The sequence below is a fragment of the Neoarius graeffei genome, chromosome 24 (assembly GCF_027579695.1).
Source record: "Neoarius graeffei isolate fNeoGra1 chromosome 24, fNeoGra1.pri, whole genome shotgun sequence".
In the NCBI taxonomy this organism is placed as follows: Eukaryota; Metazoa; Chordata; class Actinopteri; order Siluriformes; family Ariidae; genus Neoarius; species Neoarius graeffei.
Window position 1 is genome coordinate 8,020,793 of NC_083592.1, and position 26,398 is coordinate 8,047,190.

General features: G+C 41.7%; 1 protein-coding gene across 4 annotated transcripts; it reads left to right on the forward strand.

The window, feature by feature from the left end:
* Positions 1 to 364: 364 nt before the first annotated feature.
* Positions 365 to 26,398, forward strand: LOC132872848 (BOLA class I histocompatibility antigen, alpha chain BL3-6-like). Of its 4 annotated transcripts, none has more exons than XM_060907949.1 (8): positions 365 to 583; positions 5,238 to 5,501; positions 6,193 to 6,468; positions 7,035 to 7,316; positions 7,400 to 7,486; positions 7,696 to 7,722; positions 7,822 to 7,893; positions 26,322 to 26,398. In XM_060907949.1, the coding sequence occupies exons 1-7, from the start codon at positions 460 to 462 to the stop codon at positions 7,854 to 7,856; spliced, it is 1,095 nt and encodes a 364-aa protein (XP_060763932.1). In that variant the 5' UTR covers positions 365 to 459; the 3' UTR covers positions 7,857 to 7,893; positions 26,322 to 26,398. The 4 variants fall into 4 exon arrangements, with proteins under 4 accessions (XP_060763932.1, XP_060763933.1, XP_060763931.1 ...); XM_060907950.1 differs by lacking the exon at positions 26,322 to 26,398 and adding an exon at positions 10,393 to 10,491; XM_060907948.1 differs by lacking the exon at positions 26,322 to 26,398 and adding an exon at positions 8,087 to 8,167.

The window sequence follows — 26,398 nt, forward strand, 5'->3', positions numbered from 1 at the left end:
GCAGTTGGGGGTTAGGTGCCTTGCTCAAGGGCACTTAAGCCAGTCCTGCTGGTCCAGGGAATCAAACCAGCAACCTTTTGGTCCTAAAGCTGTTTTTCTAACCATTACGCTATGGCTTCCCCTACTGTCTCAGATATGTGTTTTCTAAAGTGTTTCTATCAGGAAAAATATCCATATGATCAATTTTCACAATCTAGTAAAAATGTTTCAGATGGTCAGCTATACTTTGACTGTAATTGTTGTGTGGGTTTTTTAAACAGAGACCTGAAATTGGTTAATTAATGTGTGTAGTGTGGTGTTCAGCTTTATTTTGAAATTTCTGTTCAGAGCAGAAAGATAATGAAAGTAGATCAGCAGCAGATATGCAGTGGTAGTTTTACCGACAGTCTAAAGATCTAACACACTGCCTTCTTTCCAATGTGTTACCGCCTATAGACAGGACTTTACTCAAGTTTAGTTATGAAATTGTTTATTTCTGTTTATTTTGCCTCTTTGCTGGGAAATGTTGGGACTGTAACATGGAGCTCGACAGTTCCGGAAGTTCTGCTTTTCCTCCCGTTTTCTGTTCCTCTTTCATCAGCAGGTGAGTTTAGAAATGTAAAATATCAACTCATTGAAAGCTGTGTGAGCTCTGTGTGTGTGTGTCAGTAGTGACAGAGTGTAAATTACACAGCTCACTCCGGGGAATAAAGAAGTGTAATATGGTACTGAAGGTGTTTATCAGGGGCTCCAGAGGTTTTCTTTTGAGCTGTTTGACTTTTCAGTGAGGTTTTTCTCTCTGCTCTGGAATTGAGGGTTTCTCCTTAATGTGCTACCAAGGAGGTTGTGTTTTCAGTTTGTGTGTTTGTCTCTAAACAGGATTATGCAAAAAAAAAAACTACCAGTCCGATTTTCATGAAACTTGGTGGAAAGGTGTAGCAGGGGCCAAAGAGGAACCTGTTACATTTCAGAGTGGATCTGAATCACAGGGCAGCTTGATGAATTCAGTTTATTTGTCCCTCATGTTGCGACATTTGGCCTTGGTGGAGGTCTGAGCTCTCTGAGTGTCGTTCTCATTTCTACTGTCACACTGCCAACACACATACACACACGCACACATGCTCAGTAGCCACTCCACGACTGTTATACTACCATTTTGTGTTAAAAACAAAGTGAGATATTCAGCTCATGGAATAGAGATATAAGGTTCACAGGCTAGCCTCCATAAACGCACTAAGCGTAAGATATCACACAGTGAGGCCACAGTCAGGGCTTACACACAAGCAGCAGCACCAGACAGACAGGTTTGTGCACATTTCCGCATTCCATCCATGCAGCCAGTCACCAGCACCTCGACTAAAGAATCCACAGTGTTCCGCTCCATAGACCTGATGTTACTGTATCTCAATGAGCTTCACAGAGAGAGAACTATAAGAAGGCAGAATTTGTGCCTCAGCCACCAAATGCATTACATTTAACATTTATAATTGGCAACAGAGGAAAAATATCATGCGGGATAACAAAACGTGTCTGTTGATTGATTCTCCACATGTGGACAATTATGAAATAAATGAATTATGATATGCATTGTTGATTATAATTTTCCCTCAGATGAGGAGAGTAATAGGGGCAGTGCTCTGTTTACCCCACAGTAATGCTGACTGTGAGACAGATTTCTCTCAAGTCAGGGAGATAGACACAGAGCAGAAAGAACCTGAATGCAGACACACTGACCTGCCTACTGCAGTGTAACATCAACACAGACACTTGCTGTGACGTGCAACCTCGTGAAGCTTTGGTGCTGAGCGCGAAAAAAAGTTGCCATGGAGTACAATTCAGAACATTAGAGTGACACTTTGTGTTTTTGTCAAACGGTTTTGGAGTTTTGCATTTATTCTGAAGGTTTATTGTTATTAATATTGAATAAAATTTACTGGGATATATAATTGTTAATTATCATTCAAATTTTCTTTTGCATCTTATAAGGATTTTATAAGGGAAATAAGGATTTTGGAGGTTCATTATACAGGTTTTTTTCGACATGTATGAAGCAGTGAAATAAACAGCACTCCATTTGCTCATGGAACAGCGTTTTTAATGCTGCCCAGTCTCACCAAGGACGGTGTAAAAAGTGACGTGGTCTGAAATGATAATGATCTCCACCCTGTGGTGGGGTAAAAGGACCCTGTAGATAAATGGTTGCTGTCAGGGAAGGGGGGCGGTGCTGCCATATCCTCCACACTCCTACGTGTGTGTATTTATATTTTATGCAGCTTTATACTTCTACTCCATGAGGCTCTATCACAGAGGCAAATATTCCACAACATCTGTCTGACACTTTTAGCCACTAGTTACTTTTCACATTACATTTTTTATTCACTGGAAAACTCACTGTCACACAGATGTGAATGTTTATGACAGTGACCCCCTACTGCCTCAGGGTACTTTTACTTTTGATATTTTAAGTAAAAAGGTTGGTGATAAGACTCTCATACGTTTAGTTCAGTAAGGTTTTGAATGCAGGACTTTTACTTATAATGGAGGATTTATATAGTGTGGTATTACTTTTACTCAAGTACAGGATCTGAACACTTCTTCCAGTACTGGTGCAGGCCAGCTGTCAAGAACAAGTTGGTATCAGAAACTGGGAGTCTCTTCTTCAAAGAGAAAGGCTTTATACTTCTTAAATACTGTGATAATTTGATCATTTATAATTAAAGCCTTATGTTATGGTCATTAATAAATCAGTCTAATGAGCATTAATGTGATGGGTGAAGTAGTCCATGCCCCATGCCCCGCCCCCCCTCCCCATTTACAGCACCCCCTTACAGAAAAAGTCCCAGCGTCCCTGCTTGAGACCCGCTCTTTAATAATACAGGCAGAATCCTGAAGTGGTCTGAGTAATGCCACGGACATAGTTTTTGATCTATTAAAAAACTTTGCAGTAATGGTGTCCACTTTATCAATATTCTCTAAAAAGATCTGAGGTTTGGTCAGTTGAGCTTTTTATAATGATGAACATTGACAAACTGGAAATATTTAAATTTTTTTATAGTAAGCTAACAGCAGTTTCATAGCATGAGAAGTAGATATAATGGTCATTAATGTACAGTTATTAATGTACAGTGAGCTGGTCTTTAATTAGATTAGATTAGATTAGATTAGATTAGATTAGATTAGATTAGATTAGATTAGATTAGATTAAACTTTATTGATCCCTTTGGGAGGGTTCCCTCAGGGAAATTAAAATTCCAGCAGCATAATTACAGGATAAACAGAGAATAGAAAATAGAGAAAACTTCTAGATAAATTAAGTATTAACATATACAAATATAAAAAAATAAGATATGAAAAAAAATCTAGCAGGAGGGGTATTGCACATTATATTGCACATTGTCCAGCTTGCTGTCCAGCCACAGCCCAAGGTACTTGTAGGAATCCACAGCCTCCACCTCGACTCCCTCAATCAGAACTGGTCGTGACCTTGGTCTGGACCTCCCAAAGTCAATGACCAGCTCCTTAGTCTTCAAGGTGTTGAGCTGCAGATGGTTCCTGTTGCACCAAACGGCAAAGTCCCTCACCAGGCTCCTATACTCCTTTCTTACCCCTTTTCCACCAAATCAGTTCCAGGGCTGGTTCGGGGCTGGTGCTGGTTCACAACTCGTTCAACTTGCGAGCCAGCTGAGAACCAGTTTGCTTTTCCATAGCTCGCGGTGCTAAGGGAAGACACATCATTACGTCGCTGTATACGTCAGTTACGTTGTTGTATACGTCATTAAGTCGCTGTCTACGTCAGTTACATCGCTACGTTTGCATAAACCTTGGCACGAATATCGAAGCAAAAACAACACGGAAGAAGCAACAGCAACAACAACAATAATAATAATAATGGATGACTTTGCGTTTGTACAGCTGCTGCTTCTCGTCGCTTAAAAATGGCGATCTTTCGCTGTCTTGTTATTGTTGTTGGTCTTAACAACTCCGCCCCCCCGCTGACGTAAGCGGTTCTTTCCTCTGGCCCAGCAGAGAGTTGGTGCTAGCCTGGAACTGGTTTTTCTGGCCCCAGAGCCAGTTCTTTGTCAGTGGAAACAGAAAACCTGGTTCCAAACTAAGCACTGGCCCCGAACCAGCCCTGGAACTGCTTTGGTGGAAAAGGGGCATCTGTCGTCCCTGATACACCGCACGATGGCTGTGTCATCGACTAACTTCTGAATGTGACACAGATCCGAGTTGTAGCAGAAGTCCATGGTGTACAGGGTGAAGAGAAGAGGGGCCAGCACCATGCCCTGGGGTGCTCCGGTGCTGCTAATGTTGACATTAATGTACATTAATGACTGGAAGTATTTGGTAAAAGAGTAAAAAAAAAAATTTAACATTACACAGGAAAAAATGGTGTCCTGATACTTTCAAACACCATGTTTACACTGTTTTGACAGTTTGAATGGTACATTTTATGACAGTTTCTGAACGAAACGCATTTCTTAAACAACCATGCCGGAAGATGTGTCTTTGGTTGTGGAACAGATGTTACTGTGTTCAGAAGAGTCAAATAATTGGTCTGCATCAAGTAAATTAAAGAACTAAGGAGATCTTGAGTGAACGACTAATTACTCCTGAATTATTCCACAGTGCATCCTGTGATGGAGCTGTTATTAAAAGCACCGTTCCTCCTGCTTTAACATACCAACAGAGTAATAGCACTTTTTACTGCTAACAGGAAGTGACACTCCTATCACACACAGTTTATTGGTTTTAGATGACTTTTACCATGGAAGCACATGAGGATGACGTGCAGATAACGTTGCCACACTCTTGGTGTTTGGATCCTCCAATCTCTGTTGCAGCTTGATTTTATCTTGCTGTTGATAATAAACACTGCAGCCTGTGTCACTAAACAGATCTGACATTGTCTGGGTTCCAACTCTAATCCCTTCATCTACAATGGATTAAATAGATGTTTTATAATTGTGTTACAATCAATAATCCATAATGAAAATGCAAAAACATCTTGGTTTTTTCTTGTTGTTTTTTGTTTGTTTGTTTTTAGATTTTTTTTTGCTTTTTTTAAATCAGAAACTGACATCTCTTATTTACTTCCACACGTGATCTTTGAGAAAGAGAGAGGGTTAGGTGGTCTTATTAACTCAGTCAGTTGGTGGGGATTTTGGTGAAATCATCCTGAATTTTGCAGAATTTATGTATCTTTATAGTTTTACTTTATCTGTGATGAGTTACTGAAACTATTTACCCTTTTACAGGCTCACACACTCTGCAGTACCAGTACACTGCTGTCAGAGGAATAAATTTCACAGAATTCACTGCTGTTGGTCTGGTGGATGGAGAGCAGTTTGTGTTCTATGACACCAACAACAAGAAGGCGATCCCAAAGACAGAGTGGGCAAAGAACATCAGCGCTGATGATCCATGTTACTGGAACTCAGAGACAGAACGTATGCAGAATGAAGTTTACAGACTCACAGTCAGATTGGGTCTCATAATGGAGTGTTTTAATCAGACTCAAGGTGAGAGTGAAACACACTCAGTTTTTATCTCAAGGACACACACACACACACACACACACACTGGCAGTTTAATAAGCTGGTGAAACCGCTCTGTGTAATAAACCTGTTAAAGTAACACAGAAATACAGTTTCCTTTCTGACATCATCTCAGGATTTATTGTGAATCCACAAACGAGCACAGAACAATACTGATGTGCAAAATAACGTTCTGTATTCTCAGTAGTACACAGTGGTTCTGTAACATCAATTAAACAGCAGCAGATCATTATATCATCAGAGTCACAAACCCTTGGGCTTTGTCTCAAACCGCAGACTCTCACACTAAAGAGCTTCTCTCTACACTTTTAATGTTTTTTTCTATTTAGGCAAACTACTGAGTGTCCATTATACAGTTTGGGCCACAGATTAAAATGATCCGAATGTGTTTTTACTTTACACACAGAGCTGTGAATCCATGCAGTGTAGAAGGACACAAAACACACATTATTAAATATTCTTTTACTGACAGTAACATTGTTCTACTACAAAGGACAAAATGTAAAAAGGACGAGTAGAAAAACGCAGTGTAGCAGTTTGAATAGAGAGTGTAGAAGGAAAGTCAGCTCATCTGATCTTACCTCATTGTGTGTGTGTGTGTGTGTGTGTGTGTGTGTGTGTGTGTGTGTGTGTGTGTGTGTGTGTGTGTGTGTAGGAGTTCACACACTCCAGTGGATGCTTGGCTGTGAGCTCAATGATGATAACACCACTAGAGGATATGATCTGTACAGTTATGATGGAGAAGATTTCATGAATCTGGATCTGGAAACTGGAACCTGCACTGGAGTTAAACCTCAAGCTGGAGAACTTATAAAGAAGTGGGATCCTACAGACGCTAAAGCTAAATACTATAAGAACTACCTGGAGAATGAATGTATTGATTGGTTAAAGAACCTTGTGTCTTACGGTAGAGAGACTCTGGAGAGGAAAGGTAAAGTGTGTGATCTGCTCTGTTACTGTAACTGCAGCTGTTCAACAAACACACATCTTATACATACATTGTGCACACACTAATAACACACACGCACACACAGATAATGCACTATGGGAGTTTTGTTTACGCCAAAAATAAAAGTAAAATAAAAATCCAAACCCAAATTTCCATTTCTTTTCCTATATGTGTTCACAAAGATGGTACCGCAATGAAATGATAGAATTCCATTTGCATTTAAATTTTCCATTGAAGCGTTCAACATTAGTGTCAAAATTAATAAGAAATCAAAAATGAAATCAGCCATATTCAAACGGAGCCAACCTGTGAATATTTTAACATTGCATGTTTTTATTGTAAAATGTCCTGTGATCTATTAAAAATACCTCAGAGATCGACCGCTACATCACAAGCAGCAGGTTAATGACCACTGGAGTACAGGAGAAATACTGCACTCTTTAATGTTTATACTTCCATCTTAATAATTCATGCAGCCAGAAAATGTTATGACAAATAACATTTAACTTACAATTTAAAAAAATATTCATGTCTGTGTGTCTCTGCAGTTCGTCCCGAGGTGTCACTGTTCCACAAACACTCACCTTCTCCAGAGGTGGTGTGTCATGCTACAGGTTTCTTCCCCAAAGCCCTGAATATCACCTGGCAGAAGGACAGAGAGGATGTGATTGAGGATGTTGAGCTCAATGAGACATTACCCAACCAGGATGGAAGCTTCCAGAAGAGGAGCATTCTGAAAGTCCCAGCTGAGGAGCTGCAGAAACACAAATACACCTGCGTGGTTCAGCACAGCAGCTTGGAGAAGGATTTAATCCTAGAAGTAGCAAAAGGTCTGAATAAAACTACAGATTTAGAGGGTAAAAGCTGATTTACTGCTGCAGCAGAGAATAAAGACTCTGTGCTGATTTAACAGGTAGAGGGCAGATTGGAGTCATCATTGGTGTCCTTGTGGCTCTCGTTGCTGCTGTCGCTGTTGTGTTCTTGAAGAAGAGGAACTCTGGTGAGCGGAGGAAGGAGGCAGATGTGAAGTTTTCAGAGAACAGATTTACACTTTCTCATTCTAAGAGGATTTGATGAATATTTTGCATATTTTTAATTTTCATTTATAAATTAGACAAGACAATAAACTGATATGAACCCATTATCTCATGAAGCCAAACACAGCACTGAGATTTTATAATAACTGTCTGTCCATCATCTGTGTTTCAGGATTCAGACCTGTCCCCCCCGAACCCTGTAAGTGAACCTTTATGATCCATAAATGATGTTTAAAACCACTACATTATTTATTAGCAGTGTTTAGTTCACTTTGTGACAGATTTGAATGTTTTTCAGCCTCTGAAGGAGATTCTTCCTCCAACAACTCTTAAACTGTGGCTGTGTGTCTTCCTGCTGGAGTGAGAGAGAGTAAGACATGATGATGTTTACAGTGTAATATGGAATAAAAATGTGTGTGTGGAGTGAAAATCCAGCAGAAAAGCCTGAGCTCACATTAAATCTCAGATCAGAGCTGATATTTGTCTCCATTGTCAAGTGCAGTTTAATGTCCAGCTATAAGATTGTGGTGAAATATTTTTCTCCCTGTTTTTCTTTTTCACAGGTGAGGAGCTACAGCCATGCTTCTTCTTCTTCTTCTTCTTCTTCTTCTTCTTCTTCTTCTTCTTCTTCTTCTTCTTCTTCCTCTTCTTCTTCTTCTTCTAATTGCATTTAGCAGAGTGTGTAACTTCTTACTGTCACAAACTGGACTGCAGTGTGTAACACAGACATATGATCTTTATATCTGTATTTTAACAAGAGATAAAGAAAAATTCTCTTTTCATTCCTCATGTTAAGAGTTGTACGAAAGACTGGAGACCAAAGAAGGAGAGAAAGACCTGTACAGACTAGCTAGGCAGAGAAACAGGGAAGCGAGGGATGTACAGCAGCTAAGAGTGATGAAAGATTCAAATGGAAATGTGCTGACAAACAAAGAGAGTGTATTAAGAAGGTGGAAAGAGTACTTTGAGGATTTATTAAATGAGGAGAATCCAAGAGAGAAAAGGTCAGATTCATTGGAGACAGCAAATCAGGAAGCAAAGTTGGTTAGTAAGGATGAGGTGAGGGCAGCCATGAAAAGAACGAAGATTGGGAAAGCAGTTGCACCAGATGGTATCCCGATTGAGGCTTGGAGATGTTTGGGTGAGATGGCTGTGGAGTTCCTAACGAGATTGTTTGTTTAATAAGATCCTAGAGAATGAGAAAATGCCAAATGAATGGAGAGTGTGCTAGTCCCAATATACAAGAATAAGGGAGATGTACAGAGCTGCAGTAATTACAGAGGAATAAAATCGATGAGCCACACCATGAAGCTATGGGAAAGGGTATTGGAGGCGAGATTGAGAAGAGAGATAGCAATCTGTGAACAGCAGTACGGGTTTATGCCAAGGAAGAGCACGTCAGATGCAATTTTTGCTTTAAGAATGTTAATGGAGAAGTACAGAGAAGGCCAGAGAAAGCTGTACATTGTGTGTTTGTAGACCTGGAGAAGGCATATGATAGAGTGCCGAGAGATGAGTTATGGTATTGTATGAGAAAGAGTGGAGTGAATGAGAAGTATATTAGAGTGGTGCAAGACATGTATGAGAACAGTGAAACAGCAGTGAGGTGTGCAGTTGGAATAGCTGAATGGTTCAAGGTGAAGGTGGGACTCCATCAAGTATCTGCTTTGAGTCCTTTTTTGCTTGCCATAGTGATGGATAGCTTGACGGACGAAGTGAGGCAAGAGTCACCATGGAACATGATGTTTGCGGATGATATTGTGATATGTGGTGAAAGTAGAAAGGAGATTGAGTTGGGCTTGGAGAGATGGAGGTATGCATTGGAACAAAGAGGAATGAAGGTGAGCAGTAGCAAAACAGAATACATGTGCATCAATGAGAATGGGGATGAGAGTGTAGTGAAGATGCAAGGAGTAGACGTAAAGAAAGTTGGTGAATTCAAGTACCTGGGGTCAACTGTGCAGGAAAATGGGGGCTGCGATAGTGAGGTGAGAAAGAGAGTGCAGGCAGGGTGGAGCAGCTGGAGAAGGATTTCGGGAGTCATTTGTGATAGGAAAGTCCCAGCAAAAGTGAAAGGTAAGATGTATAAGACAGTAGTGAGACCAGCTGTGATGTATGGATTGGAGACCGTACCCTTAACGAAGAGACAGGAGGCAAAGTTGGAGGTGGCGGAGTTGAGGATGTTAAGGTTTGCGATGGGAGTGACAAGGTTGGACAGGATAAGGAATGAGCATATCAGAGGCACAGCACATGTGGAGAGTTTGGGAATTAAGCTAAGAGAGATGAGACTGAGATGGTATGGGCACATCCTGAGAAGAGATGCAGAGCATGTTGGAAGGAGAATGTTGAGGATGGAGCTGCCAGGCAAACTAAAACGAGGAAGGCCAAAGAGGAGATACATGGATGTGGCGAGAGAGGACATGAAAGTGGCAGATGTGGTAGAGAAGGATGCGGAAGACAGGGAGCAATGGAGACAAAAGATCCGCTGTGGCGACCCCTAATTGGGAGCAGCCAAAAGAACAAGAAGAAGATAAAGAAAAATTTTACAAAAACAAAAAGCCCTGTAATAACATCCTGTAGGTCTTAGAAACTTTATATATCCTGCTCATATTCTTCCTTTTTATTGTGGAAGCCTTTGTAAATGTTACTCTACTGTAAATGTTACTCTACTGTAAATATTACTCTACTATCCTGTCTTTTGTAAAAACTGTAAAAAGGACTGAAATTCTACCAGTTGCTGCTGAACACTTGACTACCTCGGTCACTAATGTCATAAATTTTACTTTGTCAGTCCATGAATAAATCTTTATTTACTCTGGGCTGTTATTTGGGTTGAGGATTTTATTTCTGCTGGTTTTGATTTTGTCAGGATTCTCCTTCCTGCTCTCCTCCATATCCAGTACTACAGGACTATTTGACTTTGATTTGAATGAACCCTTTATTATCACTGTTTTACCAGTGAAATTGACCATCAACCTGTCCTTACAGAGGGGGGCAGTACAGGAAGACAGGGAAAAAAAGAAATTACAGAGAACAGAAGGAGAGGAGAAAAAAAGACACCCCCACTCTATGCTCCTGCGGGAGTACAGTGTGGGAACATTAAAAAACCTCAGCACATAAGCACAAGAAAACACAAGTACATTTTACATCATGACACGGGACATGAAGGGGGGAAGGGGGGCGATCAGGGGTGGTGGGGGGAGGGGAGGAGGTAGAGGTAACCCAGCGCAAGCAAGCAGCCGTCCGCTCCTGCAGCCATGAGGGCGCTGGTCACGCACCCGCTTGTCACACTGGGGGTGAAAAGCGGCGACTGCGGGGAATGGGGGAAGGAATTTCAAAGAGAGAGTCTAACAGCAGTGTTCTCCAGGGGAATTTTTGCCCCAGCGACGACCTTGCCAAGGCCAGTACTGGCTAGGGAGCCGAAATAGTTAAGATTGGAATTTGTTTGGTCTTAGCAAGTAGACGCATTCTTTTTCACGCCTACGCCACATGTCCATGTCCATCTTGGTCTCCAAAACGATCTAATTTCCATTGCAAAGCCGAAAGCTTCTCCAAGATATTATCCACATTGCGGGTCAAGTTCTGAATAGCCACAGTCTGAGTGCCGACAGCTCTACCCACCGCTTCAATCATGTCAGGCAGCTTTATGGGGCTTTGAACAGCTGTCACTGTTTTCTGATTTCCTCGATAAACCAGGGCAATGCCTAATCCAATCAGCAAAAGTCCTGTAATCATGGTTCCGAATAGGTAGATGTCTTCAATGTCCTCCACAGAAAGAACCGCCAGGCACACGACCCGCCACATCTCCCATGTCCATCGTATAGCCAGCTGCTAATTGATGTGTTTATTTCGAACATGTAAAAAGAAAAGAAAACAAAAAAGCAAACAGACATTCAACCACAGACACACAAAAAGCACATAAAAAGGACAGCAAGACACATAATGATTTACTTTACACATTCGAAAAAGAGTGGGAAGAAGTATAAACTTATTTAATCCCTCCCCATCCATAAATCAATATTAATTATGTATTATATATTAATTTTTTTTTTTACATAAACAATTTGCTAATTCAAAATGTGAAATCTAATATAAATAAGGTATATACAGTATATGAATATACATACATATATACATACAAATATATACAGTGGGGTAAAAAAGTATTTAGTCAGCCACCAATTGTGCAAGTTCTCCCATTTAAAAAGATGAGAGAGGCCTGTAATTTTCGTCATAGGTACACTTCAACTATGAGAGACAGAATGGGGGGAAAGAATCCAGGAAATCACATTGTAGGATTTTTAATGAATTAATTGGTAAATTCCTCGGTAAAATAAGTATTTGGTCACCTACAAACAAGCAAGATTTCTGGCTCTCACAGACCTGTAACAACTTCTTTAAGAGGCTCCTCTGTCCTCCACTCGTTACCTGTATTAATAGCACCTGTTTGAACTCGTTATCAGTATAAAAGACACCTGTCCACAACCTCAAACAGTCACACTCCAAACTCCACTATGGCCAAGACCAAAGAGCTGTCAAAGGACACCAGAAACAAAATTGTAGACCTGCACCAGGCTGGGAAGACTGAATCTGCAATAGGTGAGCAGCTTGGTGTGAAGAAATCAACTGTGGGAGCAATTATTAGAAAATGGAAGACATACAAGATCACTGATAATCTCCCTCGATCTGGGGCTCCATGCAAGATCTCACCCTGTGGGGTCAAAATGATCACAAGAACGGTGAGCAAAAATCCCAGAACCACACGGGGGAAACTAGTGAATGACCTGCAGACAGCTGGAACCAAAGTAATAAAGGCTACCATCAGTAACACACTATGCCGCCAGGGACTCAAATCCTGCAGTGCCAGATGTGTCCCCCTGCTTAAGCCAGTACATGTCCAGGCCCCTCTGAAGTTTGCTAGAGAGCATTTGGATGATCCAGAAGAGGACTGGGAGAATGTCATATGGTCAGATGAAACCAAAATAGAACTTTTTGGTAAAAACTCAACTTGTTGTGTTTGGAGGAGAAAGAATGCTGAGTTGCATCCAAAGAACATCATACCTACTGTGAAGCATGGGGGTGGAAACATCATGCTTTGGGGCTGTTTTTCTGCAAAGGGACCAGGACGACTGATCCGTGTAAAGGAAAGAATGAATGGGGCCATGTATCATGAGATTTTAAGTGAAAACCTCCTTCCATCAGCAAGGGCATTGAAGATGAAACGTGGCTGGGTCTTTCAGCATGACAATGATCCCAAACACACCACCTGGGCAACGAACGAGTGGCTTCGTAAGAAGCATTTCAAGGTCCTGGAGTGGCCAGTGTCCAGATCTCAACCCCATAGAAAATCTTTGGAGGGAGTTGAAAGTCCGTGTTGCCCAGCGACAGCCCCAAAACATCACTGCTCTAGAGGAGATCTGCATGGAGGAATGGGCCAAAATACCAGCAACAGTGTGTGAAAACCTTGTGAAGACTTACAGAAAACATTTGACCTCTGTCATTGCCAACAAAGGGTATATAACAAAGTATTGAGATTAACTTTTGTTATTGACCAAATACTTATTTTCCACCATAATTTGTAAATAAATTCTTTAAAAATCAGACAATGTGATTTTCTGGATTTTTTTTCTCATTTTGTCTCTCATAGTTGAGGTATACCTATGATGAAAATTACAGGCCTCTCTCATCTTTTTAAGTGGGAGAACTTGCACAATTGGTGACTAACTAAATACTTTTTTGCCCCACCGTAACAAAAGGCAAACATAAAAATCATTAACAATGACATAAATAAGCAAACAGTAAACACCTGTGATACTTAAAAACACACTCTTCAGTGTTATACCTCATAAAAACCATCCATCCATCATCTCTAGCCGCTTATCCTGTGCAGGGTTGCGGGTGAGCTGGAGCCTATCCCAGCTGACTATGGGCAAGAGGCGGGGTACACCCTGGACAAGTCACCAGGTCATCTGACACATAGAGACACACAACAATTCACACTCACATTTCACACCTACGGTCAATTTAGAGCCACCAATTAGCCTAACCTGCATGTCTTTGGATTGTGGAGGGAAACCGTAGCACCCAGAGGAAACCCACACAGACACGGGGAGAACATGCAAACTCCACACAGCGACATCGGTCGCTGGGCTCGAACCCAGAACCTTCTTGCAGAAGGTTCAAAGATTCAAAGATTTTTTATTGTCAATTCGCTCTATATCCAGGACATATAGGAGAATCCAAATGCTGTTTCTCTCTCACCTTACTTGTAAAAACAGATAAAGATTACAAAAAAACCCTCAATATATAAATATTTATAAATATAGATAATATAGATAAAAATACACTCTAAAATCAAACAATGTACATAATAGCAGTAGTGCAAATACAGTACAATATCTGTAATGGAGAAGGTGCTAGAAGAGCAGCTTATGAGGTGTATATGAACAGTAGTGCAAATTATTGTGGTGTGATGTGCAAACAGATGTGATAGAGTTTCTTGTGTGAATGAATATGTTACCGACCAGGGGTAGGGGGTATGTAGTGGACAGAGTTCAGCATCCTGACAGCTTGGTGAATGAAGCTGTTCAGCAGTCTTGTGGAGCGGGCCCAGAGGCTCCGGTACATTTTCCCTGAGGGCAGGAGGTTGAAGAGTGAGTGTGAAGGGTGGGAGGTGTCACCAGCGATGCTGATGGCTCTGCGGGTAAGATGGGAGTGATAGATGTCTGTAAGGTAGGGCTGAGGAGTACCAATGATCTTGCTGGCCGTGTTTACTATGTGTTGCAGAGTCTTCCGGCAGGAGGCATTGCAGCCTCCGTACCATGCAGTGATGCAGCCAGTGAGGACACTCTCAATGGTGCCCCTGAAGAATGAGCACATGATGGGGGGTGGGACTCATGCACTCCTCAGTTTGCGGAGGAAGTAGAGGAGAGTTTAAGCCTTCTTGGCCAGCGATGCAGTGTTGTTGGACCAGGAGAGGTCCTCAGTGATGTGCACCCCTAGGAATTTGGTGCTGCTCACCCACTCCACTGCAGCACCATCGATGGTCAGAGGGGGATGCTGTGAGTGACCTCTTCTGAAGTCCACAACAATCTCTTTGGTCTTCTCCATGTTCAGGAAGAGATTGTTGTCTTTACTCCACTGGACCAGTTGGCTCACTTCATTCCTGTAGTTGGCTTCATCATTCTTAGTGATGAGGCCCACCACAGTCGTGTCATCCGCAAACTTGATGATGTGGTTGGTGCTGTAGATTGGTACACAGTCATGGGTCAGCAGGGTGAAGAGCAGCGGGCTAAGCACACACCCTTGTGGGGCCCCTGTGCTCAGCATGATGGTCCTTGGAGGTGTTACTGCCGACCCAAACATTCTATGGCCTCCCTGTAAGAAAGTACAACACCCAGTTACAAAGAGAGGTGTTGAGTCCCAAATGTCCGAATTTTTGTATTAGCTGCTGTGGAATGATTGTGTTGAATGCCAAGCTGTAATCCAAGAACAGCATTCACACATAGGTGTTCTTTGAGTCCAGGTGAGTGAGGGCTGGGTGGAGAGCAGCGGAGATAGTGTCCTCTATGGACCTGTTTGACCTATCTGCAAACTGGAATGGGTCATGAGAGGGAGGGAGAATGGACTTAATGTTCTGCATGACCAGTCGCTCTGATGGAAGTCAGTGCTATGGGCCGATAGTCGTTATAGCTGGATGGGAGGGGCTTCTTTGGCACTGGAATTACGGTTGTAGCTTTCAAACATGTGGGGACAACAGCTTGGTTCAGGGAGATGTTAAAGATGTCAGTGAGGACATCCTTGAGCTTCATGGGACAGTCCTTCAAAACACAACCAGGTATGTTGTCTGGTCCAGCTGCCTTATGTGGGTTGATCCTGGAGAGGGTCTTCTCTATGCTGGCTGGAGCCAGACATACAGCCTCAGCTGGGGGGGGGTCTTCTGTGCTGGTGTGTTGTTTTGTGTTTCAAAGCGTCCAAAGAAGTCATTTAGGCAGTTTAGCAATGTGATATCACTCTCACAGGTCCGTGGTGGGGGTTTGTAGTTTGTGAGGGTTTGAATGCCACGCCAGAGAGACTGTGCATCTCTGGTGTTGCTGAAGTGTCCAGATATTTTATTGCTGTACTGACATTTTGCCTCCCTGATGCCAACGGACAGGTTGGCTCTGGCTGTTGTTAGACCTGCGGTGTCACCGGCCCTAAAAGCTGCGTCCCGAGCCCACAGGAGCCTGTGAACCTCTCCTGTCAGCCAAGGCTTCTGGTTAGCACGATCAGTGATTGTTTTGCAGTGAGTGACATCATCAGTGCATTGAGCGATGTATGCTGTGATGGCCTTGGTGTATTCCACTAAGGCCAAGTTTACATTAGACTGTATCTGTCTCATTTTCTTCGCGGATGCACTGTCCGTTTACATTAAACCGCCTGGAAACACCGGGAAACGGGAATCCGCCAGGGTCCACATATTCAATCCAGATCGTGTCAGCTCCGGTGCTGTGTAAACATTGAGATACGCGGATACGCTGTGCTGAGCTCTAGCTGGCGTCGTCATTGGACAACGTCACTGTGACATCCACCTTCCTGATTCGCTGGCGTTGGTCATGTGACGCGACTGCTGAAAAACGGCGCGGACTTCCGCCTTGTATCACCTTTCATTAAAGAGTATAAAAGTATAATAAAATACTTTTAAATTGTAAAAGTAAATACTAATTAAAAATTAAATACTAATTAAAGTAAATTGTAAAAGTAAATACTGATGCAAATACTGTCCATTGTGTAGTTATGATTGTCTTTAGGCTTGCCATCCTTCCACTTGCAAGTGGTAAGTGATATGCGCTGGGATCACACACACAGCGGCTCAGTCCCGAATCACTGGTTGTGCACTTCACTCGCGCGCTCTGTGAGCTGTGCAAGGCCGGAGTGCGCACCCTCCAGAGGGCACTCGCTGTTCAGGGCGGAGTGATTTGGAGCGCAGGATGCCTGCAGAGCCGAGCGTATCCATGTATTGGTGTTGCTGTGTGCACGCAAATCGTGTATTGGTGTTGCTGTGTGCACCCTAATCATTTTAAAAACGTTAATCTGATGATCCGCTGATACGGTCTAATGTAAACATGGGCTAAGTCTATGTGGTCGTTGTAAGTGGCTACTTCTTTGAAAATGTCCCAGTGTGTAGTGCTAAAACAGTCTTTCAAAGCATAGGAGGCCCCCTCTGGCCACACACGTACCTCCTTTTGTGTTGGTCTGATGGCTCTCACTCTGGGTCTATAAGGTTGTAGTTATTGCCCCAAACCTCTGCACAGTAAGTGAGATATGGAAGAACTAGTGAACAGTAAAGAAAGTATAGTGCTTTATGATCCAAAGCCTGTTTTGCTCTGTTTAATACTGCAATGCTCCTTGAACCTTTTTTTTGTACATGTTTAATGTATGAATTTCAGCTAATTTGATCATCTATTGTCAGCCCAAGAAATCTGGTTTAATTTACTTTTTCAATATCAACGGCATCCAGTGAAACTTTTATCTCTATATTACTTCTTCAGTTTCCAAAATGCATTATTTTTGTTTTAGTTAAGTTTAAAGATAATTTGTTTCCATTGAACCATAAATTTAATTTATTAAATTCTGTCATGATGTCTTGTATTAGTTTTTGTAAATTGGTACCAGAGCAAAACAGATTTGTGGCATGAGCAAATAAAACGTTTTTTCCCGTTTTGATACCTGGCATAAATCATTAATCTAAAACAGGGGTTCTCAACCTTTTGCAACCTGGGCCCCACCAAAGCTGGTTCATTGCAGTTGGGGGCCCCTCTTCTCGCCCCGCCCCATCCCCCCCCAAACACACTCACCCGCAGTGACGCCACCCGACCTACAGCACCTTATATCGACCGATAGATAGATAGATAGATAGATAGATAGATAGATAGATAGATAGATAGATAGATAGATAGATAGATAGATAGATAGATAGATAGATAGATAGATAGATAGATAGATAGCCCTGGGCTAGATTATTATTAGTAGTAGTAGTAGTAGTAGTAGTAGTAGTAGTAGCAGTAGCAGCAGTAGTAGCATTATCCATTCCATAGAAATACATAGGCCTTTTATTATTATTAGGCTATTGTTATAATTGGCAGTAGCACCACATTTCTAATCTGCTTTCGGGCATTATTATAATTATAATTATTATAATTATTATAATTATTATTATGGCCTATTATCATTACTAAGCTGTTGGCAGTAGTACAAAACTTATGTTCTTTCAGGCATTATTATTATTATTATTATTATTGCTGTTGTTGGTTGTTGATATTATTATTATTATTATTATTATTATTATTAGTGTTTTTATTAGGTATTTTATTAGGCTTATCATTAGCTGGCTATTGATATCATTGGGAATTGGGACCAGGCGTGAATTTAGGTTTTACTTTTTACTGTGCCTTTGTGATCTGCATTTGCGTTAATGCGAGACCTGAGCCTGCTTTGCCTTACAAAGATCGTCGATTCTTGGCGAAATGTTTGACAAGCACAGTCTCAAGTCATCCTCAATTTGCGCACGATTGCGATATTTCGTTTTGAGCGCAGTCATTTTTGAAAATCCTGCCTCACACAAGTAGGTCGATGCGAATGGGATGAGCAGTTTCAAGGCTACGTCACACAGTTGCAGGTACTCCTGCATCAATGCTGCCCAGAATGTCGAAAGAGGGCATGAGGTGAAGACTGCCTTAAGTCTACTGTCACTCTTCAGCTCAATAAGCTGTTCCTGCATGTCAACTGGAAGTTCGTCAGCAGTACACACAAATGGATCTCGAACCCATGCAAAAGAGCGATAATCCTCTGTGATGTATGCTGCAAACTGTTTTCTCATTACCGACAGGTGCTCTGACGCTGCTTGAAAGACAGATGAGAAATCATGGGAAGTGCCTGCATTACTGATAAAGTCTGCAAGGCTTGGGAACATATCACAGTTCCCCCGACTGATGCGGCCACACCAGAGGTCAAGTTTTTGCTTGAAGGCATCCACTTTCTCTGCGAGAAGCAAAATGTGAGTTTCTCGGCCTTGCAAAGACAGGTTCAAGCCATTCAAGCGGTCAAATATATCGACCAAATAAGAGAGACATGCCAGCCACAAAGGGTCATCCAGATTTTTCGCCAGGTCTGAATTGATTTGTGTCAAAAACCGCTTCACCTCATCTCGCAGCTCATACAAACGTTGTAACACCCGCCCCCTGGACAGCCAGCGAACCTCAGTGTGCAGAAGCAGCTGTTCGTGCTCTGACCCCATCTCCTGACAGAGGACCTCAAACAAGCGAGAGTTTAGTGGCCGTGACTTGATGAGGTTGATCATTTTTACTGATTGGTTCAGCACGGATTCCAACAGAGACGGCATTTTTTTTGCAGCGAGTGCTTCGCGATGAACCATGCAATAGGTCCATTTTACAAGTGGAGCTACCTGCTTAACGCGAGCAGCTAGACCTTGCTCACGGCCCGTCATTGCTCGTGCGCCATCCGTGCACAAGCCAACGCATCGGTCCCACGCCAACCCATTCTCGCGAATAAATGAATCAAGGACATTGAAGATGGCCTCTCCAGTTGTGTGTGACTGAAGAGGGCGGCAAAAAAGGACATCCTCCTCAATTAATTTATCCCTGACATACCTGACATATGTAAGAAGCTGTGCCTGTCCAGCAATATCGGTAGACTCATCCAACTGCAAGGCATAGTATGGACTATTTTTAATAAACTGTATTAATTGCTCTCTGATATCATTGGACATATCAGCAATTCTCCGAGCAACTGTGTCATTTGAAAGTGGCACGGTGCCTAATTTGGCTGCTGCACTATCCCCGAAGAATATTCTGCACATGTCCTGCGCAGCTGGCAAAACGAATTTCTCGGCATCAGTGTGCGGTTTGCCTAGCTTACCTATTCTTTTTGCCACCACATATGATGCCTCCAGGCACTGCTTAGATACAGTGCTGTGCACGGAAATTGTTGCCTGTTGCTGATGCAGGCCATCACGCTTTCTTTGAAAGTATTCAAGCGGTTTGTCCTTCAGGCCAGCATGCTTCGTTTCGAGGTGCCTTTTAAGTTTGCATGGCTTCATGCTTTCGTTTGCCAGCACCTCGGCACACACGACACACTGAGGACGAAGATCAGAGGTGACAGTAAAACCAAACTGCAGGTATGATTCATCGTACCTCTGAAGCTTTCTCGCAGCTGGTGGTAGACCTACGTCAGTTGTCTTGGGTTTTTTGACAAGAAATCTATCCATTTTGTTAAAGTATTTGTGAATAAACGTGTGTAATAAAGTTGTAACGATAAGTCTGTAGTAGGCTAAGTCTGTAGTAGGCTAAGGGGGCTAACCAGAGGGAACGTATGGGGCTTATCAGTGAGAAACACGATCGATATCTTTATTCGGGGATTTTATAGTTGCAAATTTTAACGAGGTGTGAATGGTGTACTTACTACTCGTGTGAGTGTGTGTGTGTGTGTTAGTGTGTGTGTGTGTGTGGGACAGTTGGATTTTTCACACGCAGGGTGAAAAAGGCAAAGGGGTAGTAGACTAGCAGTAAGAAAACAACAAAAACAACAAATTATTTGGGTAGAGCTGAAATGGGGAAAGCAAAAATACAGTGTGGGGTAGTAGTCTTTAAAAAGACTGTTTGAGTTTTGCGCTGTATCGATGGATTGATGATAGTAGACTAGCGAGAGTCAGCACGAGTTAACTCGGCAAGAAACCAGACTAGTGTGTGTGTGGCAAGCACTCACACGGTGGCCACGGTATGCAGACTCACTCACGTGACGTTGCATCATGTTCGCGTCACGGGCTTAAAATAACCTACACACAAGATTTTATGATAGATTGATGATAGATTTTATAATAGTATTGATTTGTATGTAATAGTCCAATGTCCTGCATTTTGACATGGGTAAATGTGTTGCATCTGCTTAGCTACTATAGCCTGTTAGCCCCAGATTTTTTTTTTCCTCCATACATGAAGCCTACTCGCGACCCCCCTGGAGTACCTCCACACCCCACCAGGGGGGCGCGCCCCCCCGGTTGAGAACCACTGATCTAAAAAATAAACAATTTAGGTCCCAGCACTGACCCCTGGGGGACACCACAAATAATGTCCAAACATTCTGAACAATAACCCCCAGCTGCACAAATTGTTTTCTGTCTGTTAGATAACTCCTCGCCCATTGTAAAACCGTACCCCTGGTGCCATACCGTTCTAGTTTATTGAGTAAAATGTCATGATTTATTGTATCAAATGCTTTTTTAAGTCCACAAATACTCCAAATACATGCTGTTTCTGATCTATAGAACTTATTTCCCCAACCGAATCTATTTGTGCCAGTGAAGTTGATCTGTTTGTCCTGAATCCATACTGATTGTTTGTGAGTAGTTTGTGTTTATAAGTGAATTTATCCAGATGGCTACTGAAAAGCTTTTCAAGAATTTTGGAGAATTGTGGAAGTAAAGAGACAGGTCTGTAATTTGTGAAGAGGTGTGTGTTTCCAGATTTATACAGAGGTATAACTTTTGCTATTTTCATTTTGTTTGGGAATGTTCCAGTCCTGAATGATAAGTTACGAATGTAAGGTAACGGTTTTGAAGTCACACTTGCAGGTCGATGTGAGACTATCATGAGACTTTGGGTGAGATCCAACATGGCGACATGCTGAATACCGTTTGTAAACACAGGACTACAAGAATAATCTTTTTCTTCTGTTTAAACTGGTTATTACCTCTCAACAAGAACTGGACAATCCGTTTACCTTTTCCGATGGCCACTTCTTCATTCCGGATACTATGACATCTGAACCCAGCAAGAAACGCCCAACACGCGACTGGTCAACTGAGACAGACGAGGCTCCAGAGACACCCCCCGCTATCGTTACCGCTAAGGTCACATCCATTGAGGTCAGTTTACTGGAATCCATAAACAACAAACTTGATATACTTGAACATCTTCATGAGGACATCAAGGAATTAAAAGCCAGTCTCGCATTCTCTCAATCACAGATTGACACACTCGTATTAGAAAACAGTGAACTAAAAGGAAATGTCACAAACTTATCCAACCAGGTAATTCATCTCACTAGCGAAAATAGAATCATGAAAGAAAAAAATACTAGACCTCCAATGTCGCAGCATGCGCGATAACCTCATTTTTTCAGGAATCCCACTACCAACAGCTATGCCCGATGATCCGGAGAAAGCTGTTAAAGAATTCATGCAGTCATCCCTGAAAAGCCCACCAGAGGCAGTTAACAGGATTACCTTTCATCGAGTCCACCGTCTCACTTCCAAAGACAATAAAAAGCCACCTCCGATAATCACCAAATTCAAACACTACAAGCACAAAGAACTCATTAAAAGCAAAGGAAAAGAACTGAAAGGCACATCATATGGATTAAACGACCAATTCCCACGAGAAATCCAGGAAAGAAGAAGAGCCCTCTTGCCTATAATGAAACAACTTGGGCAAGAAGGTAAATGAGCCACACTGTCTGTCGATAAGCTGTATGTCAATGGAACACTCTACCGCGACCGCAATATCACCACCTGGTTATAGCAGCTCATACCCCATGCCAATATTTATCTTGATTGTAATTTTGTCACCCTCCCCTCCCCCTAACTTACTGTACTGGCTCTGATGCATCGAACTCTGTCTCCACACCTTTTTCTCTTTCTACGCCTCTCTCTCTTTTCCTTCTGTTCACGCCATCTCACTTTTTTCTCTCAATGTTCAGTGTATTTCAATGTGTTGTGCCTATATATGTTGGCTCGTATGTCCTGTCTATTTTTGTTCAATATGTCTATAGGCTGAATTTAAATTGTGATTGTTTTTAATACTAAACAGGAAATTATCATGTTGACACCATTCCAGAACCAGATTTCTACCTCTTTATTCATTGTATCTATCCCACCCTCTTTCTTGTACAACTCATACATATGCTATGCTACATACCTATCCCTCTCCTTCTCTTCCCCCCTCTCCTTTTTAAGCCATATACATGCTTGCTCACACCCTCACACACACACACACAGAGCATTTTTTAAGGATTTTCCACTAGGAGACCAACTGGTCTGGGCAATACAATCACAGGCCCCAGAGTCCATGCGGCTGCACCGCTGCGGCATATTCTGTGATGCAAAGTGGTTCACCAATCACCATACAGACAAACACACTACAGTGACTACACAGCTATCAAGAGCAATTACCAAGCACAAATGTTATGTCGAAGACACTCAAAGTTACACAGTAATGACATCAGATTCTGACATCAGCCATCTCAGTAACCAAATTTTAGTTTTGTTTTTCTTAACCAACATGATCTTGTGTGTATATCTTATAACATAGAGCTTCGTTTTCCTTGTTAAATGTATACTTACATGGTACTTGGTTAATTAATTGCAACTGATTGAACCAAATGATAAGACATAACTTGGTTTAAAATTTGGTCTCCCAGTGAAGCTGGTTTGGCATTGACTAGGAGACCAAATCTGGCCATTGGGAGACCATTTGGTCTCCCAGTAACTATGTTAAAAAATGCTCTGCACACAGCCCATCTTCTCATCACACGTTTTCATACCTTTAAGATCATAACATGGCATCACTTACATTGCGGACTTGGAACATCCGTGGGATTGGATCTCAGGCAAAGAGGATCAAAGTCTTAAATCATTTGGATAATTTAAAAGCTGACATATGCCTCTTACAAGAAACTCACCTTTCAGAATCAGATTACACCCGTATCAAATCAACACAATTCAGTTACTTGTTTTCAGCACATTACAACACAAAACAGAGGGGAGTTTGTATGTTGATTAACAAAAGAATCTCTTTCACTCATAACACCACTATCACAGACCCAGAAGGACATTTTATCATTATAAACATTTCAATTAACAACACCCCTGTTACAATTGCTAATGTTTATGGCCCTAACACAGATGATCCAGTTTTCTTTCAGAACCTTTTTGTTTCCATCTCAACTTTATCTGACTGTCCCATCATAATTGCAGGCGACTTCAATACAGTTTTAGACCCCACAACAGACAGCTCTGATCATTCAAAAAACAAATGAATTTGGCAATCCACAAAAACAATAAAACAGTTCATGAGCAATTTTGGCCTTGTTGATAGTTGGCGGCTTCAGCACCCAGACTCTAAAGACTACTCCTTTTTCTCACCAGTCCACCACTCTTATTCCCGCATTGACTATTTTCTCACCAGCAATTCTATCATGCCAAATATCTCTGATTCAACAATTCATCCCATAGTCATTAGTGATCATGCCCCTGTAACAGTCAAATGGAACAGACCCCCCCCCACAGAAATGCATTAATAGATGTCGCTTCAATACTTCCCTCTTGCAAGACCCCAAATTTAACAGTTTTATTAAGAGAGAGTGGGCATGCTTTCTAGAAATGAATGATTCCTCTGGATCATCTCCTCCCCTTCTGTGGAAAACAGGTAAGGCAGTGATTAGAGGAAGAATAATCTCATTTTCAGTATACAAAAAAGAAAGAAAAAAGAACAGGAAGTAGAACTAAATAATAAAATTAAACAATTGGAAAAGATCGATGCAAGCAACCCAACAGAAGAAACGCAGACTGAACTAAGGAAATGTAAATTCAAAGTCAATGAAATACTTAATAGACAAACTCAATTTATGATCCATCATTTAAGGCAAGAAAATTTCCACCATAGCAATAAATCAGGTAAATACTTAGCAAATCAAATCAGACGGAACATAGAAAAAGCAACAATCCCAGTCATAAAGACCTCAGCAGGGAAGCTAACCAGCTCACCTGAAGAAATAAATCAGGTTTTTGACAATTTTTACAATAAACTATACTCTTCAGAAATAAACCCCAACCAGGATGCCATTGACTCATTTCTTAACAGCATCAACTTACCACAACTTAATGAAAACCAAACAAATAAACTAGAGTCACCTATAACTCAACAAGAACTGTTTGAGGCTCTTAAACGTATGCCTAATAATAAAGCACCAGGTCCGGATGGCTTCCCTGCTGAGTTCTACAAACAATTTTGGCCTATTTTGGCTCCACTTTTTATTAGGATGATCAATGAATCAAAACAAAAAGAAAGATTTCCAGCTAGTATCACCACAGCTTCAATTTCACTTCTCCTTAAGCCCAATAAGGATCCAACAATGCCATCCAGCTACCGGCCAATCTCCCACTCAATGTCGACAATAAAATAATCACCAAAACGTTAGCGCACAGATTAGAAGAGGTCTCCCCATCCATTATCCACCCAGATCAGACTGGCTTCATTAAAGGCAGAATTTCTTCCTCCAATACCCACAGATTGTTTAACATAATGTACCACTCCAAATATACAAGAAAAAAACATTATAGCAACTCCTTGATGCGAAAAAGCTTTTGATAGGGTCAACTGGAATTTCCTGTTTTCCACATTAGGGTGGTTTAGTTTCGGGGAATCGTTCATTAATTGGATTAAAATCCTCTACACTTCACCCTCAGCCACAATGATCACCAATGGACTAACATCACACAGTTTCACTCTGTACCGGGGAACTAGACAGGGATGCCCACTCTCCCCTTTATTATTTACTATCTTCATTGAACCTGGCCAACCAGCTTTGTTACATATACAAATGGTTACATCCCACCCCCTCAGACAACACCTGGTTAGACATAGAACAAACCATCTGCAAGGATATTCAGATCTCAGACCTTCCTTTCTGTAGTCAGTCAGTTAAAAAAACATCCATCCTTCAAAGCGCTAACAATATCATCTAGTCTGACAGCTTGGTGGAAATTCTATCACATCACTGATTCACCTGTAGCACCGTCAAATCGCACCCTGATTTGGAATAACCTTGATTTCACTGTCAACAAAAAAACACCCAATATTCTCACATGGATAGGCAAGGGCATCACTCAACTTCATCACATCATTCAAGACAAAAATCTGGCTTCATTCCCTTGTTTGGTCCAGAAGCACAGCATTGAGGGTAAACACTTTTTAGAATACCTACAAATTAAATCATCTATCCAAGCTAAAATTAATATCCAGACAGCGAACCTAGACATCCTCTCACCAATCATGGAGTTGATCAACATTCCCTCCCCCCAAAAAATTATTTCCAAATTATACAAAATTATATCTCATTTAGAAAAAACTTTAAGCCTACCATATCACAAATGGGAATCAGATTTGTCCATTACTCCCGGTGCCAACTTCTGGACCCAAATCTGTAAAAACATTTACCTCATGACAAAAAATAGCAATCTACAATTAATACAATAAAGGTACTTCACAGATTTCACTCCACTGCACAGAAACTATATAAAATGGGCTTTGACTCTGACTTGTGTTCTCATTGCATGCAAAATAACCCAGACACATACATTCATGCTGTCTGGCATTGCACTCCAATCAACAGGTTTTGGTTAAGTGTCACAGAATCACTCTCTACCATTCTTGGCTGTCACATCCCAGCAACCCCTTCCCTATGTATACTTGGTGATACAACCGCAATCAATATAAGCACCTCATGCAATAAAACACTGCTAGTAGCGCTGACTATCGCCAAGAAAACAATCCTCATGAACTGGAAATCAAGGAATATTGTACACATCTCAATGGAAAAATTTGTTAACGGATTATATATCTGTGGCAGCGGGGGCGTGGTCAAGCGCCGGTCTGTGACAGGAGGGCGGAGTTGGGGAAGGTAAGTGGCAGAATCGCTACACCTGAGTGTGATTAACCTATGTTTTGTGTGTGTTCTCCCCAGTAAACCGCGCCCTACTTAAGGAGGGAGAGTGAGAGCAGAGGGGAGTCATTGAGAGGAGATTACAGTCTGCGGTTGCG